The 13008-nt window shown below is 47.2% G+C and overlaps 1 protein-coding gene across 2 annotated transcripts in view; it reads right to left on the bottom strand.

Moving 5' to 3' along the window:
* Nucleotides 1-891: 891 nt before the first annotated feature.
* TUT1 (terminal uridylyl transferase 1, U6 snRNA-specific) overlaps nt 892-13008 on the bottom strand; it is an 18805-nt gene continuing 6688 nt past the window's right edge. For both annotated transcript variants that reach the window (XM_027774978.1, XM_006156586.3), the window contains exons 3-9: nt 8412-8727; nt 8147-8247; nt 4908-5377; nt 2889-2998; nt 2662-2772; nt 2396-2488; nt 892-2086 (exon numbers count right to left, since the gene is read on the bottom strand). In XM_027774978.1, the coding sequence (XP_027630779.1) occupies nt 939-2086; nt 2396-2488; nt 2662-2772; nt 2889-2998; nt 4908-5377; nt 8147-8247; nt 8412-8727 (2349 nt within the window). In that variant the 3' untranslated portion in view covers nt 892-938. The remainder of the gene's footprint in view (nt 2087-2395; nt 2489-2661; nt 2773-2888; nt 2999-4907; nt 5378-8146; nt 8248-8411; nt 8728-13008) is intronic.

Below are 13008 nucleotides of genomic sequence, written 5' to 3'. Positions count from 1 at the left end.
GCAGGTCCTGCCGCTCTGATGTAGCCGGCCAATCGGAGCTCAGACCACCGGGCGGCAGCGCGGAAGGAGGGGTGACTGTGAGAACCAGCTGGAACGGCCGCCCCTAGGCGGCTACGTGGCACAGCTGCCCGCGCCGCGCGGCTGGGGCGTCAGGCCCGCCCGGGGACGAGTGACTTGGTGGTGAGCTCTGCCAAGCCCCTCACACCATGGTTGTGTGGAACTCACGGGAGCGACAATCAGCTGCCGCACGGCGGTGCCAGTTTGTTCTATTTCTTTTGTCCTCGCTGTTAGCTTTTTTTTTTAGAGGGATTTGTGTTTTAAATATACATTTAACAGGGGCCTAAGTGTGAAACTCCCTGCAAACGTGAGGTGTTACTGTGGGGAAAAAGGATGCCCGACCTCTGGCCCGCAGCTGGGAAGGAGCAGAGGGAATATGGCAGGTCCCTTCCACCTGTCGGGAGGCTGGACTCTGCCCCTTCGGACGCTGACCACGGAAGACAATTCGGCTCTGAAAGATTGCCTTTTACCCATATTCAGGTTTGAAAATCTACCCAATTTAAGAACAGGATGAACTTCATTAAACGGGAGAATGCACGAGCCCTGAACCTGAACTGCCAGCCCTGTCACCATTCATAACTCTGTGGCAGCAGCATACCCTGAGAAGAGGGTGGTTCTCACCCCACCTGCCCTCCCACTGGGGCACGGAGCCAGGCGGGTACCTAAGCTGTCCCAGCAAGCTGTGCCAAGTGGTAGGAAGGAAGGGAAGGGGAGAGACCCAGGTTAGGGTGGTCAGACCCAGCAGGGCAGAGACACGTAAGGTCTGGGGAGAAAGGGAGAGGGAAAGTACTGGGTGGAAGTTGAAAATTATGAAAAAAAAAAAAAACTGGAGAACACTTGTATTAAACTAGTAGCTTTATTGTCCTTTAGTGTTCACGTCTTCACTTGAGGAGATTTCTAAGTGCTTGAGGGAGAAAAACCTGTAAAAAATGATGGAGATCAGGGAACAAGCCTTGGGAATCCCGGAGTGGGGTCACAGTGAGAGTCTGGTCAGCCTTGGAGGCAGATGCCACAAAGGTCAGGAGGGGCTCCGTTTCTGGCCTCTGTACAGCACCACTGAGTCCGCTCAGCTCCTGCGTCACCAGAGCCTCAGTGGCCAGCCATTCTGCTCCTGCACCAGCACCTCCTCCGCCTCCTTCCTTGGTTTGCTGCTGCAAGCGTCTCCGGGCTCTCCGCCGCCCCTGCCACACTCGGTGCCACAAGGCACAGCGCCAACTCGCTGAGGAGAGTGATGTCCCCTTCCCCGTCTCACCCTGAGACCCTTCTCGGGCTGCCTCAGGTCCTTCAGGCCCCTGCTCTGCCAGTGTTGCAAGGCCTGGCTGCCCCTCTTCACTAGGGACTGGATGCTCTCTGGGCATCAGCAGAGGCTCCCCTGGCTGCCCAGGGCTCCTCATGGCCCAGTCTTGTACTGTCTCCCCTAACTCTACAACCATGTCTTCCACCCCTTCTCTGCTGTGGTCCCCTGCACATTCTTGCATCTCCTCTCTTCCCTCCTCGCTGGTTTTCTGTCCATCTAGTTTCAATCTTTTGCTTGTCCCTCCCTGGGAAGACTCCCCAGTTCTACCTCCTTCTGACCGCAGTCTCTTGGTTCCCTGTTCTATATGGCACCCCAGTGCTTCCCTTAACACCTGCAACAGGGCAGCAGTGAGTTGGGTGAAGGGAGCAGGGGGTAAGGGAATGGGAGTAGCAGACAGTAGGGAGCTTGGGGAGCTGGGCTGCAGAAGGGGGAGCAGCCCCCAGTCTCGGCCCCGAGAGGAACGCTGCTGGTACTGGAGGCTTCGGCAATAATTGGCTGCTGCTCGGCAGCAGTTCTGCAGCCGTCCAGCCACCCGGCTGGTCACATTGGCTGCAACATTGTGACTTAGGTCAAAGGGGTCCTGGAGATTCATAGGGCCAAGGCGCAGACCCTCCCAGAGATGAGAGGGCAGGCCCCCTGCCACAGGCAGAGCCTGACCCTCCCTCAGGGATAGCAGTGAGCCATGAAGATCCCAGGAAGAGACGCAGGAGAAGAACTGGGCTAGCAGGGAACCTGGAGGAGGAGGAGAATTGGGGAAAGGGAGTCATTCAGAGGCTAGAACCAAAACTAAGACAGGTCCTGCACCACAGCCATCTCCTTAGCATCTCTTTCTCAAGAAGCCAGGTTTCTAAACAAGAGGTCGAGCCTGTCTCCCCTTGCTGACAGTGTAACCTGGGCAAGCCACATAGCTGCTTCCAAGGCATGGTTTGTTCATCTGCTCTTCCACAGGGTTGCTGTGAGAACTATGCCTGGGCGCAGTGGTATGTACCTACTCTCATGCCCAACATCATTACCAGCCTCAACCAGATTCCCCAGACTCACTGAGGGGCTCCACATTGGTGCTGGGCTCCAGTCTTGAGGCATCCTTGGGGAAACTACAGTCCCAGCCATCAACTTCTACCTGTTCTCCCTCACCTGTGAAAGCCAAAAAGGTAAGGGTCACCGTGGAAGCAGGAAGACTACAGTGAGGAGACATGGGGATGACAGCGGAGATCTCATTTCCAGAGCAGCTCACTGTGTCTGAGTGTGATGAAGAGAAAAGATGAAGCAAATGAGAGAGAGAGAGCATGGAGGAGGGGCTGCAGTACCTGCTTTCTGGGTGAGCTGGGACACAGTGGGCAACACAGGAGGGTCCCTGGTCTGAAGGAAGTAGATCACGAGCAAGGTCAGGGCATAGTTATTGAGATGGGGGCCGCTCCCTGGGTAAATAATAATTCCAGTTAGACAAGAGGTACTTCCAAAACCCTCACTGGCAGTTTTCCCAGTTCCTGTACCTACCTCCCTTCTTTCCAACTCTGTCCTAATTCTTTCTCACCTGACAGCCCTCGACCCTGAGCCCAGCAACGGATGGTGTACACAAGGGGCCGGACTCGCTCATCCAGCTCGGAGCAGAGACTCAGGAAACGGGAGTTATGCAGGGCCAGCCTGGGACAGAGGGGAGACAAGAATGTTAGGATGAGGGAACCTTCAGAACCCAGAATGCCCAGTTCTCACTCAAGACTTGCATAACTGGAGCCAGCCGGGTAAGGCCCAAAGGGTTTCCCAAAGTGTTGCTACAGCACTGGTCTAGTGAGGTGTTCAAAAGACCGTTAGATGGGTTTGGAAAATTCTACATCCTATGTGCCCAACTTGGACACTCACAGAGTATATATTATTAATGACTGTTCAGACTTTATTTTTTTAGGTTTTAGCCTTAGGGTGCAAGCACTCCTCGGAGAGACAGAGACAATGAGAGGGAAAGTGATAAATTACCCCCCAGGGAGAATGGCCACACTACATCCCTTTCTCCATTCTCTTCTCAGGATTTTGGGCACACATGCACATACACCCAGCGTGATTTTCAAGCAGCCAAATCTGGAACTTGAACCAGTTAGGCATGTGTCTAGCACTTTAACCACCACACCACTTGCTGGCCCCAAGAATGCTCAGAGTCTTAATATACAAAGAAACAGGAAGAAGGAAGAATAAGAGGAAAAGAGAGGGGAAAGGAAAGCAGGGGGGGAAAGGGGAGAAATGGTCCATAATTTAACTTTAACTTAGCATTCTCCAAATTTATTCAACCACAAACTGATTTTTGTTATTAGCTTTTTGCCATAGGGTACATGCACTTGTCAAAGAGAGAGAGAGGGAAAGTGAGAAATCACCCCCCCACACACCCAGGGAATAGCCACACCTCAATCCCTTTTCCATTCTCAGGATTTGGGGCACACATACACACATGCCTGGAGTGATTCTCAAACTCCTACCTCCAGGACTTGAACTACAGTCAACCATGTGGGAGGCCAGCACCTTAACCACCACACCACCTGCTGGCCCCCACAGAAATCTTTTCTCTTTTGAGAGATTTTTTCTATAGGCTGCATACGTTTGGAGAGACAGAGACAGAGAGAGAGAAATCAAGAAATCATCCCCACCAGGGGGATGGCCACAATGTAATCCTTTCTCCTCCATTTTCCTCTTGGGATTTTGGGCCCACATGCGCACATGCCCAGCATAAGTTTTAAGCCGCCGGGGTCTGAGACTCAAACCACAGTCGACTACAAGGTCCATCAACATAACCACACCTTCTGCTGGTCCCACCCATAGAACACTTTTTCTACATCCTTTAAAAATCATACTCCAGGGGCCAGCAGTTAGCATAATAGCTATGTCGCTGAACTCCCATGTAGTCGACCACAGTTCAAGTCCCGGATCTGGTGGCTTAAACACACGCCAGGCGCGTGTGCGTGCATGCCCAAGATCCTGAGAGGAGAATGGAGAAGGGATTGCCACGTGGCCATCTCCCCTGGTGGGGGGGTGATTTCTCACTTTGTGTCTGTCTCTCTGTCTTTCTGGCGAGCACACGCGTCCTATAGCAAAAACCTCTCCCAAAAAAAAATCATATTCCAGGACCAGCCCCATAGGCTAGTAGTTAAGAGAGCAGGATCCCACTTGGCCAACTGCATAGTTTAAGCCCTGGACCCGCTAGCTAAAAAAAACAAGCTGAGCACATGCACACGTGCCCCAAATCCCACCAGGATAGAGAGATGGAGGAGAAGGGAACATGGCATGACTGTGCCTCATTGGGGGATGCTTTTTCCCTCTCCCCCACTCTGGTGAGTGCATATGCCCTCTGGCAAAAAAAAAAAAAAGAGAGAGAGAAAGAGAGAAAGTAAAACAGCATTCTAGGAAACAGACTTCACAAACAATGAGTGGAGGCCAGACAGGAGGAGGAAAATGGGGGCCCAAAGAGGGATGGGACCAAACAAGGATAAATGAGACTCAGCAAGTGCAGGAGCTTCCCACCCCAGAGTTCTCAGCTGGCCTTCCACCACCCTCCCCCAAACAAAGGTACCGGTTACTGAGGGAGACGTCACCATGGAGACCTGAAGGCCGATGGCAGAATTTGACCACAGGGCGCCGGGCAGAGGGCACAGTTTGGACTCTGTACACCCCAGGAACACAACCTCGGAGAATGGATCCCACCAGATCCAGCATTGCTACCCCCTCTGGTTTTTCCCCCTTCAGGGCCTCTGCTAGTTCCAGGGCCTTCCCCAGGTCTCCCCCTCCTCTGTCTTCCTGTAGTGGTGAGGCTGGAGGTAGGGACTGGGGAGAGGCAAGGGTCTCAGAGGCCAAAGCAGAGTCTGGAGTCTGAGGCGCCAGGGAGGAGGAAGGGGTTTCAAAATCCAGGGCTTCAGAATCTTGGGGAGAAGCTGGAGGCTGGGAATCTGGAGGAGACACTGGGGTACAGGCCAGGGCTTGAGGATCCAGTGGAGAAGCAAGAGCTGAGTCCAAGGATGGTGACTCTGGAGCTTTGTGGGCTGCCTGTAGACAGAAATGATCTGAATGAACATTTCTCATGCTGTTGCCTAACAGGAACATCCTTGTCCCTAAGATAATGTCTATTACTTACTGCTTATTAGGTACCAGGCAGTCTTCTAAGGGCTTTACATATATTAACTTATTTAACCCTTAAAGCAACCTTTTAAAAAATTAAAATAACTTTTTAATTCCATAAAATAAGTGGTCTATATCCTATAAAAATGTCATTACCATGAAAGGCAAAGAAAGGTAGTAGAACTATTCCACATTAAAGAAGATTAAAGAGACAATATATGTCCCTTGTCAGGACAACTGACAAAATCAGAGTACAGATTGTAAAATCTTGTAAAGTTTTACCCTGGTACCAGTGTGCCATTTCCTCAGTCTGATAGCCATGCTGTGGCTATAAACTAGAACACCTTTGTTTTTAGGTAACACACATTGGACTATTAAAGGACAGGCATAATGTCTGCAACCTTCTCTCAAGTGATTCATAAAATAGACATTATGTGTTCGTGTGTGTGCATGTGTATAAGAAAGAAAAGAGAATGAAAAAAGAAAATTTTGTTTTTGTTTTAAATAACCCCTCTTGTGTCAGGAGGTAACGTGACTAGAACCCACATGGCCAACTCCACAGTTGAGTCCTGGACCTGGTGGCTTGAAAACACACCAGGTGCAGGTGTGCGTGTGCCCCAAATCCCAAGAGGACAATGGGGAAGAAGGGACTGCAGGGTGGCCATTCCTCCTGGGGGGGTGTATTTTCTCATTTCTCCCCTTCTCTCTCTCTGCCTCTCTCCGGTGAGCACATGTGCCCTATACCAAATTATAAAACACAACTTTTATAATTGGTGGTTGAGTGCCAGCAACTGGCATAGTGGTTAAGGCACTGGACTCCTACGTTACCAAGTGCACTCCCAAGTCTAGGACCTGGCGTCTTGAAAATCACAGCAGATGTGTGTGTGTGCATGTGTCCAAAATCCCAAGGAGAATGGAGAGGAAAGGATTGCAGCACGGCCATCTCCTCAAGGGGGGTGTTGTGTATGTGTGTGATTTCTCATTTTCTCTCTCATTGTCTCTCTGTCTCTTTCTAAGAGTGCACACACCCTATGGCAAAAATCTAAAAAAGAAAAACAAAACAAAAAAAACCCTGGGACCAGCAGATGACATAATGGTTACATCACTGAACTCCCACATAGTTGACAGTGGATCAAGTCCCAGACCTGAAAGCTTGAAATTCACACCAGGCATGTGTGCATGCGTGCCCAAAATCCCAAGAGGATAACGGAGGAGAAGGGATCGCACATAGCCATTTGTCCTGGGGAGTGATTTCTTGCTTTCTGTGTCTCTGTCTCTCTGGCGAGTACAAGTGCACTGTAGCAAAAATCTCTCAAAAGGTTGAGCAGATAGCATAATGCTTACATCACAGGACTCCCACATAGTCAACCACAGTTCAAGTCCCGGAGCAAGGGGCTTAAAACTCATATGTGTGTGTGTGTGTGTGTGTGTGTGTGTGTGTGTGCCCAAGATCCGGAGAGGAGAATGGAGAAGGGACTACGGTGTGGCCATCCCTCTGGGGGGGTGATTTCTCACTCTCTGTCTCTCTCTTGTTCTCTGTTGAACACACATGCCCTATAGCAAAAATCTCTCTTTAAAAAAAAGAAAAAAAAACCTTTTATGGGGACTGTAGATATATGGGAAACCCTACTTCCTACTCAATATTGTGTGAACCTAAAACTAAAAATTAAAAGCCTACTTAAAAATACTAATAACCCTTGAGACTGGCAGGTGGCGTGGTGGTTGAGGGTGCTGGATTCCCACATGGCTGACTGTAGTTTGAGTCCCAGACCTGGTGGCTTACTTTCTCATGTTCCCACCCTCTATCTCCCTCTCACTCTATCCCTCTCTGGTCAAATTAAAATAAATAAAGTTAAATAAAATAATTCTTTAAAAAAATTTTTTAAAAATAATAACAACCCATTTCTATTCCAAAAAATACAGGTAAATTGGGGCCAGCAGGTGATGTGGTGGTTACAGTGCTAGACTCCCACATGGCCAATCGTAGTTCAAGTCCTGGACCCAGTGGCTTGAAACACACACAGTATATGTGTATGCATGCCTCAAATCCCAGAAGAATGGAGAAGGGATTATGGTGTGGTCATTCCCACCCCCTCCCTGTAGGGAGTGATTTCCCACTTTCTCTCTCACTGTCTGTCTTTCTCTCCTCTCTGCAAGCGCAAAGGCCCTATGGCTAAAACCTTAAAAAAAAGAAAATACTGGGACCAGCAGGTGGCGTGGTGGTTAAGGGTACTGGACTCCCACATGAACAACCATGGTTCGAGTCCTGGACCTGGTGGCTTGCTCGCTCGCTCTCCCTGTCTCTCTGGTCAAATTTAAATAAATAAATAAATAAAGTTAAATAAAATAATTCTTAAAAATTAAAAAAAAAAGAAAATACAGATAAAGATATAACCCCAAAATTACCATACTGTATATCCTTTTATATATTTTCCAAAAGAAAATCATATTATATACATCATTTTGAACTGTTTTTTTCTTTCCTTTTTCTGTTACAATTGCTATGTATTCCATGTCAGTGCATTTTCATCCTAATAACCATCCATATTCACAATTCTCCAATTATAATAACCCTTTCATATAGTTCCTATTATCCCCATTTTGCAGATAAGAAACTGAGGCATGGAGAGGTAAAGTCACAGTAGCAATGGTCACAGTCACGTGACTACTGCTACTGACTCTTCCTTGGTCACTCACCTGGGGCTCTTCTAAGTCACCCAGATCCAAGAAGAGGTCAAGGTCACAGCCATGGACATCAAAGCTGTTTACGGAAGAGCCAAAAGGATGGACCACACAGCCTGAGTGCCAAGAAAAGAATAAAGGTGAACAGACATTACAGAGGAAGAGGGTAGAACATAAGAGGTACAAAGAAGAGCAGTCAAACACTTCTAGCTGAGGGGGGGAGCAGAAACACAGCAACAAAGGACAGGCAGGGCTGGGACGCTGTAGGGGAGGGACTTACCAGGAAAGAACTCTGTGAAGACCTCCTGCATCAGGGCTACCACGAGGCTCCGAAGCTGCCGCTCAGCCTCAGATAACTCTCTCAGCCCTACGAGCTTTACCATTTGTGCCCCTACGTCTGGGGCCTCAGCCAGTGCTCTGGCCAGCTGGTCACTGTCGGGGGCCACTCCTTTGGGAGATTTGGAAGCTGGGCTCTGGAACTCCTTCTGTTCCCGTGGCCTGACGCGCAGACGACGTCCATCCAGGCTGTGCTGGGACTGTGACAATACAGCCTCCCGGGCACTTACATCCCCCATTTCCACGATGGCAAACACTCCCTGGTAAAGCACAACAGACAGGGATGATGGTTTTGAAACCAAGAACCCAACCACGTGGTGGGAAGGAGTTTTTAAAATGGGGACTAGTCCATAAATTGGAAATATTAGCTTGTTTTTATAACAGAGAACATATTTAGAAAACCAGTTCTCCCCCCACTCCTATCCCATACTTCATTCTCACCTCTGAAAATCTCACTTTACCTATTTCATTGTCCCCGACACTTCCCAAAGACATGAATTCTATAGGTTATGCGATGACCCACCCCCTAAATTAGACTGGTTTAATTGGACTCTTAACATCTATTAAGAATCTATGGGGAACCAGCAGTTAGCATAATGGCTATGTCGCTGGACTCCCAGTTGGCCGCAGTTTGCATCCCAGACCCAGTGGCTTAAAACTCACGCTGGGCGCATGTGCGTGCGTGCCCAAGATCCAGAGAGGAGAATGGAGAAGAGATTGCGGCATGACCATCCCCCCTGGGGGGTGATTTCTCGCTTTCTGTCTCTCTGTCTCTCTCTGTCTGTCCGGCGAGCGCACGCGCCCTATAGTGAAAACCTCTCAAAATAAATAAATAAATAAATAAATAAATAAATAAATAAATAAAATTTTTAAAAAGTTAAATAAGGGGCCAGCAGGTAGCGTGGAGGTTAAAAGACACTGGACTCCCACCTGCCTGACCGCGGTTCAAATCCTGGACCTGGTGGCTTGCTTTCTCACTTTCTCTCTCTCTCTCTGTCCCTCTCTGGTCAAATTAAAATAAACAAAGTTAAATAAAACAGTTATTAAAAAAAAAAAAATCCATGGGGGGGTGAGGCCGCAGGTGGCAAGAGGGTTAAGGCACTGGACTCCCACACGACCAAGTACGGTTCAAGTCCCAGACCCAAAAGCTTGACCAAGTTCACGTTGGGCACATGTGTATGCATGCCCAAGATCCCAAGAGAATGGAGAAGGAATTGTGGCATGGCCATCCCTCCTAAGGGGTGATTTCTCATTTTCTCTGATTTTTTTTTTTTGAGAATTTTTTTGCTATAGGGCACATAGGCTCGCCAGAAAGACAGAGAAAGACAGAGAGAGAGAAAGCGAGAAATTACCCCCTGGGGGGATGGCCACACCACAATCTCTCCTCCTCCATTCTCCTCTCAAAATCTTGGGCACACATGTACACTCACCCGGCGTGAGTTTAAGCCACTGGGTCTGGGACGCGAACCGCGGTCGACTACATGGGAATTCAGTGACACAGCCATTCCGCTAACTGCTAGCCCCTCTCTGATTTTTTTCTGTCTCTCCAGCGAGTGCATGCACTCTATAGTAAAAATCTCTCTAAAAAAGAAAAATAAAGAATCCATGGGGAACAGCCGGTGACCTAGTGGTTAAGGCAGCTAGATTCCCACACGGCCAACAGCAGTTCAAACCCCAGACCTGGTGGCTTGAAATCACACTGGACATGTATGTGTGCTCAAGATCCTGAGATGTGTATGGAGGAAAAGGGACTGCGGTGTGGCTATCCCCTATGGGGTATAATTTCTCACTTTCTGTCACTCTGGTGAGTGGCATGTGCCCTATGGCAAAAACGTAAAAAAGAAAATGAATGATAAAATCCATGTAGGCCCAGCCTAGCCTGCAGCATACTGAACTGCAGTGCTACAAACAACGTGGCTGGCGGAGTTTGGATCACCAGATTGACCTGAAAACATATAACGCACTGAGGAGCTAGAGGGCTGGAGAAAGGGGAACAGGTCATGAGGCCCTGTCAAAGGTGTTTTCCCTTTCTACCCCTATCTTATGCACATATATACACTTTCATTTAAAAAAAAAAAAAAAAAAAAAAGCATCCATGTAATGAACACTGTGCTAAGTATAAATACAACATAAGTAAACCCTACCTCCAAAGAAATTGCTGTCTAGGAATAACAGAATTGAACAGCCGTGCTACTATGATTTGTTTGAGTTCAATACTTCACTGGGCAGTATTATTTTAAAGCTATAATGTTGGGGTCAGCAGGTGGCAAGGTGATTAAAGTGCTGGACTCCCATGTGGCCAACTGTGATTTGAGTCCCAGACCTGACAGCTTGCTTTCTCACTTTCCCTCTCTCTCTCTGGTGACATTAAAAATAAATAAATAAAGGTACAATGTCAAGGAGCAGGAAAAACAGGACGGCTATGGGACAAAAGTCCAGATTCTCTTCCATCTCCTTCAGTGGTAAAGCTAGGGCCTCAGGGCACACCATAGCACAGTGGTGAAGAGAGCTGGATCCCATATATGCAACTGGAGTTCAAATCTTGGTCCTGGTGGCTTGAAAAGCACGCTGGACACATGTATACATGCTCCAAATCCCAACAGAATAAAGAAATGGAAAAGGGATTAGAACAAGGCTGCACCCCACTGAAGGGTGCTTTCTTCCTCTCTTTGTCTCCTGTGCCCTCTGGCAATTTGCTATTGGTTTTTTGTTTTGTTTTGTTTTTTAATTTTTTTAAGTTGGAGCCTCATCCTATTTATAAGAAGCTACACTTTACAGGGCCAGCAAGGGACATGGTGGTTGAGCCAATTAGATTCCCACATGGCTGATTAGGGTTGGAGTCACTGAAAAGGCAGCTTGCTTTCTCACTTTTTCTCTCTCTGTCTCTCTCTGATGAGCTCACATGCCCTATAGCAAATTTCAATATAATAATAAAAATTGGGACCAGCAGGTGGCGTAGTGGTTAAGGCACTGGACACTCTCACATGGCCAACCTAAGTTCCTGTCCCTGACCTGGCTTGCTTTGTCTCTTTCCCTATTTGTGTGTGTGTGTGTGTGTGTCTCTCTGGTCACATTAAAATAAACAAATAAATAAAATTAAAATAATTATAAAAATAATAAGAACTAAACAAATAAATAAATAAAATTAAAATAATTATAAAACTAATAAGAACTAAATCTTAAAAAAAAAAAAAAGCTATTTTTCATGGTAATCAAGGCACTATGGACAAATCCAGGCCCACCCTGAGATGGATACTGAACTTGAACTATGAAATACTGCATTCACTGACTAAAATTAAGATTTTCTGCTGAGACTTCTCTCTCCAGATTCATTTCTAGTGGGTAGGGCTACATATGTCTCCTTCTCTCCATCTCTCTGTATCTCTCTGTCTCTCTCTGTCTCCCTGTGTCTTTCAATTGTTTTAAATTTTTATTATTACTATTTTTTTAAGGTAAAGTATTCATTGTTTGCTTTTTTTTCTTTTTTGGAGAGGTTTTTGCTATAGGGCACGTGCACTCTCCAGAACGACAGAAAGAGACAGAGAGACACAAAGCAAGAAGTCACCCCCCAGAGGAGATGGCCGCAATCCCTTCTCCTCCATTCTCCTCTCGGGATCTTGGACACGCACGCACACGTGCTCGGCATGAGTTTAAGCCACCAGGTCTGGGACTCGAACCGTCGTCAACTACATGGGAGTCCAGTGACATAGCCATTACGCCAACTGCTGGTCCCCATTTTTTGCTTTTTAAGATTAAAATTTAAAGTTTTTTATTATCTTTTTCTTTCTGCTTTTTTATTTTATTTTATTCTTCTTCTTTCCTCTTCTCTAATTCTCTTCCTTTTTTCTTTATCTTTATTCCTTGGCTGCTCAGCCACAACGCACTAAGTGTCTAGACGGGTCCAAGTGGACAGGATCCAATCATCTGAATATGATTAGGGTCATAATATTCCTCAATTCCCACTGAATCTGATGCACAAAGAGAGAAAAACAGAACAGAAGAAAGACTGCAGATCACCTCCTGCTGCATGCCTCTGAACACTAAGATTGAACTTTAAGAATTAGGAAGAAACACACCATCAGATGCCTAGAAATCACTGCAGCATCACAAGAAATATGGGAAAGTAATAAAATACCTCTCCTCCAAGGGAAAAGAATAATTCCTATTCATTCTCAGACAGTACAATGAAACTCATGGAAATCTCAGATAAAGAATTTAGAATATTCATAGTGACAAAGCTAACAGAGATGGAAGAGAAGAGAGACAATGAACTGTAGAAGGGCAGGAGAAAGGAGCTGACGAGTTCCAAGTGAGGAAATTCATGCAAGATCTAAAAGAGGAAATACACCCTATAAAAAACAATCAAAGGACCTGTTAGAGATGAAGGCTATAATACAGGAAGTCAAAACCTCCCTTGAAAGTATTAAAAGCAGACTAGGGACCAGCAGTTAGCGTAATGGCTATGTCGCTGGACTCCCACGTAGTCAACCGCGTCCCGGACCCAGTGGCTTAAAACTCACGCCGGGCGCGTGTGCGTGCAT

This window comes from Tupaia chinensis, unplaced genomic scaffold (genome assembly GCF_000334495.1).
Source record: "Tupaia chinensis unplaced genomic scaffold, TupChi_1.0 Scaffold000502_1, whole genome shotgun sequence".
Taxonomy (NCBI): Eukaryota; Metazoa; Chordata; class Mammalia; order Scandentia; family Tupaiidae; genus Tupaia; species Tupaia belangeri.
Note: the sequence above shows the minus strand (reverse complement) of the source record. Positions and strands in the feature narration are given on the sequence as shown.